Source organism: Camelina sativa, chromosome 5 (assembly GCF_000633955.1).
Source record: "Camelina sativa cultivar DH55 chromosome 5, Cs, whole genome shotgun sequence".
Lineage (NCBI taxonomy): Eukaryota > Viridiplantae > Streptophyta > Magnoliopsida > Brassicales > Brassicaceae > Camelina > Camelina sativa.
Genome location: NC_025689.1, coordinates 19,893,081 through 19,903,429, shown reverse-complemented (window position 1 = coordinate 19,903,429; position 10,349 = coordinate 19,893,081). Strand labels below are relative to the sequence as shown.

At 38.7% G+C, this 10,349-nt stretch overlaps 1 protein-coding gene across 1 annotated transcript; it reads left to right on the top strand.

Moving 5' to 3' along the window:
* Window positions 4,996–7,376, top strand: LOC104787265 (heme oxygenase 4, chloroplastic-like). Its single transcript, XM_019245333.1, has 5 exons — window positions 4,996–5,003; window positions 5,398–5,759; window positions 6,523–6,746; window positions 6,821–6,928; window positions 7,138–7,376. Exons 1-5 carry the CDS (start codon window positions 4,996–4,998, stop codon window positions 7,228–7,230), a joined length of 795 nt encoding a protein of 264 aa, XP_019100878.1. The 3' UTR covers window positions 7,231–7,376.

Below are 10,349 nucleotides of genomic sequence, written 5' to 3'. Positions count from 1 at the left end.
CGCACATTGGACGAGTACTTATCTAGTTATTATGGTTTTTGTATTTTCACAAAATAATATTTAACGTACTTGGTACATAATTCTTTTACTCTCGTTCATTTAAAATAATTACAAGGTTGTTCACTTTTTGGTAAATCATTTTACTCTTGCTAGTCTTTAATTATTCTCTATATCAATGATTATTCAATTATTATTTATAAAGAATATAAATTTCATATATACTCATTTTATTTTTTATTCTGGTCTTCTTTTCTAATAATATTTCACGTGCTTTGTACGTAAGACCCAGTTCTCTATTATTTTGTCAACTGGTGCAGCGGCGGTATATTGTCCGAAACCATCTTACGAAGCTGTTTTTTGTCGTAATTAAGCCGTTGACTAGATACGTAAAGTCTTTAAATTAAAGACTTAATGCAAGACACTTAATATTAAAATCAAGACTAAATGCACGACTATATATATACACTTCCTTAGTCTTTCTCTTACAAACCCTAATTACAGATCTCAGTTTGTGTGTGTATTTTGCATATTCATGGCTACAGCAAGAATCAATGCCTCAAGCTGCTTTCCCACAAGCAGAAGACTCTAAAGCATATATATGTGGCTAGATCTATATGTCAAAGTACGATAACGTTCATGTGCGTGTATGAAAGAACATAATAGTAAAGAAGACACAGCTTTGTTAACGGGTTCGGATAACCTACATCTCCGGGACCAAGTCCAGAATTCATTGATTAGAAGTAGAACTTCAACAATACCATCAAAAGATCTCTATCTTATTGATGGGGCGACGCCACACACCTTGTGTGCATCTCTCCTAATACCCTAAGACGCGCACCTCTCTATGAAACGCTCTCTTGGTATTTATAACAATGGCTCAACCCTAGAGTTAACAACTTTCCTATTCTGAACCGGTAAACTAACATATTTAGATAACTCCTAAATAGAATTAATCCTAATTCCATAACTCGGTAGGATTAGTATAGCTTGCACCTCAAGCTATCTTCAAGCTTATGCCAACATTCTCCCTCTTAAGCTTGAAATCTTTTTTCTTCCAAATCTCTCATGCCAAATCTCTCATTTCTTCAAACTCGTTTCATTCCCGGAGTTCCAAGTCTGGCAGGCTAGGTTCCCGTTTCTTCCTCTTCTTAACTTTCTTTCCCTTCACAGCTCTTTGCAGATTTATTCAGCTCTTGTTTCTAGTCTTCTTGTTTTTTTTATAGCAAAACCCAAACGTTTGCTCTCTCTTTCTTTTGCAGCCAAGACAGATGGGCCAGCTTCTCCTTAAGCCCATATGATAATAGGTTTGGTCAGAATTGGACTGGACTTGACTGAGGCCCATTCATCAAGATCTCCACCTTGGGCCCAGTCAACTTTACCTTCTTTCTTCATTATTCCCAACAGAGAAACCTTTCTTCTTCTTTTTGCCTTTGTTTCTTTTCACAACAAAACAAGCAGACTCGAAACTTCTTCTTCGATTTCTCCGATCACAAAAATAACTGAAACGCGATTCTGACGAAGGCAACTCCGGCCACCTCCACGTTCGCTGTCGACTTCGTGTTTAAACCTTTGCTTCTGAACCCGATGCCTACGATTCCTCCATGGCCTTCTTTTCTCCGTAAAAAAATAATGGCCATCTTTGCCATCATCACCTCTGCTGGCTGTCGCTACAATCTTAGAAGTTTACGACTCCAAATCGGAACCCAAAAACTCAAGCCGTGTATCTTCCTTGACACAACATCGGATTGAAGTCTCCTATTAAGCTCTGCTGCAATCTACGGGGATATCGTTGCCGTCAAATTCTGTGGTGACCAGTGGTGCTCTCAAGTCTCACCATTTACATCCGTCGAGCCCTTAAACCTCTTTTTCTCCTTCGATAGCTAAGTCCCGATAGCTAACTCGACCATGAATCTTTGCAAACTCGACCATGAATCATTGCAAACTCGACCATCAATCATTGCATCTCCGGTGCTTCCTCTGTCACCATTACTCTTTGTAATCTCAGGTATTTTCAAGCTCCTCTTTATCTCTTTATTGAGCTCTCCCCCTTCTGAGATTTTCAAACTTTGTAAAATCATAACTAGATTCTACTATCTTTCTTGTAGAAACTCTGCTCAAGAAATCCGATTCCCGATATCTTTTGTTCTCCTTAGCTCCACCATCACAATTTCTGAAATTTTCTTGAGAAACCTCAATTCTCCTTTTTCATCCAAAACGAAATAATCAAATACTTCAACCTTGATGATGCAGATAAAATCTCCTTGTCCTTTTTTCACCAGCTCTAGTTTTCTTCTTGATTTCTTTTTGATCTCTTCAACCACACAATCTTCTTTATGAACCTTTTAATCACACATACCTGTTTACAAGACCGAAAAGATCATCTTCTCTTCTGAAATTATGCTCTCCAATCTAGCCTTCAAGATATTTCTTTACAACTTCTTCTCTTGAGACAACTAAAATTATGCCTTTTTCATCAGTTTTGATGCAGAGCACAATGGAGTAGCAAAACAACCCAGAAAATTATGAAATTTTGTGGGAATATCAACAGAAGTCTTATGAAGTCACATGAAAAAACGGATCAAGATTTGGGTTTACGGTTTGAAAGATAAAGCCAATTCCCCACAACAGGTCCGGAATAATGCAGCCTAGAAACAGCCAACATTGAGCGCAATTTCCCATCAAACCAAAAAGAATCTGTAGATGATCTTTATATCCCTAAAAAGATCTCATTCTCACGTTTTCAGAACATCTTTCAAACTGAAAATCAAAGGTCTGTAGCCAAAGAAATCGAAGAAGCAAAATCAATATGTTTCACTTGACTTTATACCCTTTTGTTAAAACGTTTCAGCATCAATTAAATCCAGCATGAAATCGTCGAAGAGTCAAATCTCACACAATCTTTGATCTCCTTGTTTCACACAGAATGAAATAGCTTAGCACCAAGATCCTTGCAGGAATCACATCATCCTCTATAGCTCCCAAAACTTTGCCATTTTCAATCATCACGCAATGTTGACTTATGATTTCTTCCTCCTCCTAAATTCTCTGAGTTTTTCCACAAATACCAGGGTCACCTATAAGAACTATATTTCATAGACTCATTTTTTTTTTCACAACGAGAACCATTGGTGACTGCATGATTAAGAACATAATTCTTTTCAACTTTTCGGTTTGAATTTTTCTATGAAACTCCTCTACAAAGCTCTTGCCTCTTGGTATCAATATTTTTCTCCCCCTTGTTGATTGTATGTGTCAATAAGAGAAAACATCCAAGCCATGACACATACATCAACATACATCCAAGAATGCTTCTCAAATAAGGCAAGGCCTCAACACTTCTTCTTATCAGCAAAAAGTTTTCACAATTGTTGTCATTTTAGTTCTCAATCTTGCGTCAATTCTATCGAGATCGAGAAAAACAGCCTCTGCATCTTCACACCTTAAGCACATTACCTGAAGAAGGAGTTATATCTCTTTTACCAAATTCTTTATTCACTTCTTCCATTGAGTTCATGTAAATGTGAAGGTTCCATTCAAGTCAAAACGGCAACAGCAAAAAAAAAACTCAATCTCAGTGAGACTTCAACCTCAATCTCATCGTAGATGGAGATTCTCAAAACCTTCCTTTGATCAATCTCAGATGCCAAGGAGAAAACCATACTCGCCGTTAAATCTATCCTTCCTTTGATCAATCTCAGATGCCAAGGAGAAAACCATACTCGCCGTTAAATCTATCCTTCCTTTGATCAATCTCAGATGCCAAGGAGAAAACCATACTCGCCGTTAAATCTATCCTTCCTTTGATCAATCTCAGATGCCAAGGAGAAAACCATACTCGCCGTTAAATCTATCCTTCCTTTGATCAATCTCAGATGCCAAGGAGAAAACCATACTCGCCGTTAAATCTATCCTTCCTTTGATCAATCTCAGATGCCAAGGAGAAAACCATACTCGCCGTTAAATCTATCTTCAACACAAAATGTAGCTTCCAGCTTCTTCCAATCAACCATGACAATTCTTGCCGTAACTCTCCCTATCATCTCCATGAACTTACGCGTCCAGATCTATAAACCCAACATCAAACATGCCAACATTACTTTCTCTCAACCAAACATCTTCCTCGAGCACAATTGAAACCACACACCAAGAGGAGGAAACAAACTTTGCTAGTCGTATGAGCTAAACACTCGATCTGCAGAGAAGAAGACTAATGTATGATTGATTTATTACAAATTCTCAAATTCACACGTTTCTATTTTTTCTTTACTCATTGTGAATCACCATTGATTCACCATTGATGCTGGAAGTGAAGACTCAAATCTCTAATTTTTCAATTATATCCCAAGTCGATGTTGTGGAGTAGAGGATTGGCTTTGTCAACACCAATTTCACCATCGTTGATTTAATATTTTGATAGCCATTGAAACCCAAAAGAAAGCCAAGCCCATGCTATCTTCTTCTCTTCATAAACATAGCTCTTGGTTCAGTAAGCCAGCCATAAAAAAACCCAATCTCTTGTATCTTCTAAGTCTTAGAGCAGACAGACTAACACCAACAATCAAAAAAAAAAAAAAAACCCAAGAACACGAATGATTTCTACTGCTTCAAATTACACAACCCATGAGTCTCTGTTCCTATCTGTTGCTTCACAATTTCATTCTCCTCTTAAACACATTCATGAACACTGTAATTCTCATCTACTTCACCTTTCTCATCATGCCCATGTCAATAAAACTCTGTTCTTCTCAATCGTTTCCTGACGACGATAATAGAAACAATCAAACAAGTTGCGCTCTTTCTTCATACAACTCCGATAGAACAACCCTTCCTGAGAGTTTCTGATTTATTCCGACCCTTCATGAATACTCTACCTTCTCATATGCATTCTCTGCTAGCCGCAAATCCAGGATCACGAGAACAATTCTCTATAGGCTCTGATACCAAATAAAGCACATATATGTGGCTAGATCTATATGTCAAAGTACGATAACGTTCATGTGCGTGTATGAAAGAACATAATAGTAAAGAAGACACAGCTTTGTTAACGGGTTCGGATAACCTACATCTCCGGGACCAAGTCCAGAATTCATTGATTAGAAGTAGAACTTCAACAATACCATCAAAAGATCTCTATCTTATTGATGGGGCGACGCCACACACCTTGTGTGCATCTCTCCTAATACCCTAAGACGCGCACCTCTCTATGAAACGCTCTCTTGGTATTTATAACAATGGCTCAACCCTAGAGTTAACAACTTTCCTATTCTGAACCGGTAAACTAACATATTTAGATAACTCCTAAATAGAATTAATCCTAATTCCATAACTCGGTAGGATTAGTATAGCTTGCACCTCAAGCTATCTTCAAGCTTATGCCAACAGACTCGATTGTTAAAGCCACGTCAGTCTGAGAGCTAAGACTGTGACGGTTAGGTATCCCCTAACAAAAGCCGCTCCTCGTCGCCATCTTGTCCGAAGAGCAAACAAGTATCGGAATTTGGTGGAGAATGCTATGGAGGCAGCGGGGGAGAAGCCAACGAAAAGGTATCCTGGAGAACCGAAGGGGTTTGTGCAGGAGATGAAGTTCGTGGTAATGAAAATGCACCCGAGAGAACATGCAAACGAAGGAAAAAAGGAGTTCAATGGTCCTGTATCGACATGGAATTTTACAATCGAAGGCTACTTGAAGTTTCTGGTGGACAGTAAGCTTGTGTTCGACACGCTTGAAGAGATTATTCACGAATCTAATGTCCCATCTTGTGAGTTTCTCATCCTTACTTTTCTATATATATTTCTTGTTATGAATTAGGTGAGGTTTACAGCTAATTTCTTGAAATGATTTCAGTCTACTAGATCTGATTCCATTGTAATATAATCTTCTCCGCAAGTTAAAATTATTAGGAGACAAAGTTTTGAGAAATGTTTTGGACTTGATTTACACACAAAAAAAAAAATCCGACAAATCATAGTGTCAATTCCTTCTTCATGAATCATATGCACTTATATAACAGTATTCAAATAATCTCCGAGGGATCACGGTTATGCTAGGTCAGAATTACAAACCTTATCCCTATATAATAATATATAGGAGCCGGAGGAGTCAGAGAAAGAAAACTAAAAAATGTTGAAGTGTCGCATTTTGAGGAATAAAAATTGTTTATTTTTCGTCTAGAATTACAGAATTAGAAATAATTATTGCACGCTACAAGTAAATAAATCATTCAAACTTTCGCCTAAATATTAGAATTAGGTGTGCACGGAATCTCTATTAGTTAAAGACATTCTTTTTGGTATTCAACTAGTATAATAATTTGACCTTTTTAACATGGTACGTAACAAAGTTTTGTATTAACTTACGTATAAGTATTAACATATCAGTCAATTTAGTTTTCTTAGATAAAACTACATTTGCGTGTATGACGCAAATGGTTATGCATTAAAAATAGACACTATAGTATGCAAAAGGTATGTTTGTTACGTGTAAACATTGTCACAAAATTTGGCCCTTTTTTTCTCGTGTAGATGTCGAGCTCAAAAACACGGGATTAGAAAGGGCAGAGAATTTGAGAAGGGATTTGGAGTGGTTCAAGGAACAAGGTCACGAGATTCCTGAGCCAATGGTTCCTGGGAAAGCATATTCTAAGTATTTAAAGAATATAGCAGAAAAGGATCATCCAGCAATAATCTGCCACTTCTACAACATCAACTTTGCACATAGCGCCGGTGGTCGAATGATTGGAACAAAGGTATAAAAGAATACAACTTTAATCTCTAAAAAGTCACTTGGAACTTTTTTTATAAAAGTTTACAAGTTTTTCAGGTGTCTGAGAAGATACTCAACAATAAAGAACTCGAGTTCTACAAATATGACGGCCAGCTTTCGGAATTATTGCAGAACGTGAGTCAAGTATTGAACAAAGTTGCTGAGGTATAGAACATAACAATAGTGTGATTTTTTTTTTTTTTTGGGTTAAAATGTGCATTAATTACTTTTCAGCATGCTAATAACGTGAAGGATGTCGATTTCTTGAAATAGATGATAATTAATTTACGACAAAAAAAAAAAACATTAATATGAGAGAAAATTAAGTTTTGGTGCCTTTTAACCGTAAAGCAAATTTTATGTTGAATGGGCAGTTGTGGACGAGGGAAGAGAAGAATCATTGTTTGGAAGAGACAGAGACATCGTTCAAGTTATATTGGGAGATTTTTCGTTACTTGTTGCCCTAATTTGTGATGACCTTCTAATGAAAACATGTACAAGTCTTTCCAAGCACATTTCTTTTCTAAATGGCTTAATAATAATAGGAAGTCAATGTGATTACCGAGATGTAGGCACCCCACTTCCTTGGTTGTTTACCTGTTTCTTTTCCACTTTCACGTTTGTATGAATTTACCATCTTTCTATTTGACAGAAAATAGGTTTTTTCCCCCTATTGAAATCTCTTGTTTTGCATTTTGGATTTTTTAAAAGCTTTTTGGTCTGATGGTAAGGAAGAATTGAAGAAAGTTTGGAAGGAACTACCCAGGTTCCATTCACCTTGGAACAAAAATAATATCTGTTGGGGAAATCTATCAATTAGGCTAAGGCATGTTGGTTTACTTGGTAGTAAAAAATGAATGCAGCCTAACTACTTTCTGGCATTAGTCAGAAAGCATTCCAAATTCGGGATAGACAATGAGGTGGTCTTTTTTTCGGGGAAAAGTCCACCCTGAAACACTTTGGTGCATTTCTACTGACAGCCAATTGGGTTTATCAGAAAAAAAAAATTGTGCTTTTAGTTTGAAGTTTAATTAAAGTTGTAATGTTACATGTTTCTAATTCGATGCATGATTCATTTAAATTTGCTAATTATAACCCAAATTTCTTTTGAGCCGAGCCAATTATGTTGGTCTGCACAACATTGATATATGACTATATGATGTATCTCATTATGACTTAAGAGCTTTGATTATAGTGGGATGCAAACAAAAGAAATGTGTGAGTGAATCCATCACTCTTAATCTGCAAATCGTACGTGAGTTTGTGTTGTGGTTACTTGTTAAGAAAGTGATGTGTGTTTTTTATTTTATGGCTCCAAATGGTGACAGTGTAATTGACTATGCGGGAAAAACAGTTTTATAGTGCGGTATGGTTCAATTGCAGTTCATGTGTGAGAAATATATTTGCGGAACAAGTGCGGTTTATACAAAATAAGCGGTACAAAATGATATTTAGTTGGTAAAAAAATTATTTGCGGTTCACTATAAAATATGTGAATGGTAAAAAAAAGGTGGTGCGGATGATTATTATGACTATACATGTCATAAATTAATTAATTAATAATTAGTATGATTGTATATTATGAATTAATAATAAAAAATAATTATATTTATGAATCTTAAATATTATTATATTTGACAACCCGTCCCGTGGACCCCACTAGCCCACCGCTAGCTGCCCCAACGGACCGTCCGTGGACCCTGCTAGCCCACCGCTAGCCGTCCAATAGACTCCAAGCTGGCCATGCAGGGCATCGATCCTAACCCCTCACTGGGCAAATGGAACTATCCATCCAAATCCACAGTAGGTTATTGGTGTACCAGGCGTTCCTCGAACCCTGGTCCCCACCTTTTAACAACCTTCCCATAGGACAAGCTGTCAACCACACCGAAGTGAACTTAGAATCTCTATCCGACACAATGCTCGCTGGCACCCCATGCAATCTGAATCTCTCTCACATACTTCTTAGCCAAGACCGCTGCTCCATCAGTCTTCTTAATGGCCAGAAAATGTGCTGACTTAGTCAACCGGTCCACAATGACCCAAATAGCATCAAAGGTCCGAGACACTGGCAATCCTACCACAAAATCCATAGTGATCATATCCTACTTCCATTCAGGAATGGGTAGACTCTTCAGTAACCCGCCCGGAACCTGATGCTCAGCTTTCACTAGTCGACACACGTCGCACCTTGCGACCCAACTAGCTACAACCTTCTTCATCCCGACCCAATGATAGTACCTCTTGAGATCACAGTACATCTTAGTCGCTCCTGGATGAATAGAAAACATGCTCGCATGAGCCTCTCTCAAGATCTCCTATCTTAAATCCTCATCCTTGGGCACACAAGTCCGACCGTGCCCAAGAAAAAACCATTAGCTGAGACCTGATACTCCGAATCAACATTCTTAGAAGCATTCACCAGTCCCAAATCCTTCTCCTGAGCCAAACGCACCCTGCTCAGAAGATCCGCTCTATCAGCCGCCCCCAAACCCAACGGTTCTCAAGAAACCGCACACAAGCTTAACGCACTGATCTCTCCTACTAGAGACTTCATCTCCTGCTTCTGTAGTAACCTGCCAAACTAAGGAAACTCCTAATCTCCGTGGCATTTTGCAGTCTTGGCCAATCCCTGATAGCCTGAATCTTCTCCGGATCTACAGAAACTCTCTCTGCAAAAACAATGTGACCCATAAAACCCATCTCACGCTGCCACAAACTACACTTGCTCAACATGGCAAACAACTTCTGCTCCCGGAGTTTCTCCAGAACTGCCCTCAAATGCACTGCATGCTCTTCAGGACTCTTAGCAAATCCCATGATATCGTCGATGAAAATGATGACAGACACGTCTAGAAACTCCTGAAACACGCTGTTCATCAACCTCATAAACGCTGATGGCATGTTAGTCAACCCGAACAACATCGCCACAAACTCGTAAACCCATACCTCGTCTTTCTTCTACTCCTACAACACCGACGCTCCCCACGGTGAAGTTATAGGTCAAAAGAATCTCATGCTCAACGAATCCTCTGGTTACGTCCTCAGCTCTACTAGACTAATAATCAAGTATGCCGACATCGACTCACCGCCACCTGAATATCAACCTTCTTGTTTGTCCAAGAATCTCTTGTAACTTGCCTCTTAGGGAAACTTCCACAAGATAGCTTATTCCAGAAACAGCTTTTCCGCTTGGCAGTTCTCCACAGCAAATCATCAATACGAGCGTAATAAAACAAACAAGTACCATACGTTCGCGAATTCCGATTCACCACATCAAACGCCTTGCAAGCTGTCAACTTAACCCACTTGACTTGTTTCCCCCCAGCAAGCTTACCAAAACCTTGAATCTAGCAACCCTGTCCATCTCCAATGAACTTCATCCACCATCGTCACCATGATTAGTTTATCCTGCCAAGAAGGCTTCTCGTGAATCTTATGTATCTGGCAACCATGCCTCTTGCCGGCTCATATCTGCTGCAGCTCTCCTTTCTGGGACTCCAGCACTACCGGCCACCCAATCCTGGCACATCAGCCACACATTCTTGACCACACCGGTCATAAAACCCTGGACCAACGGCCAACA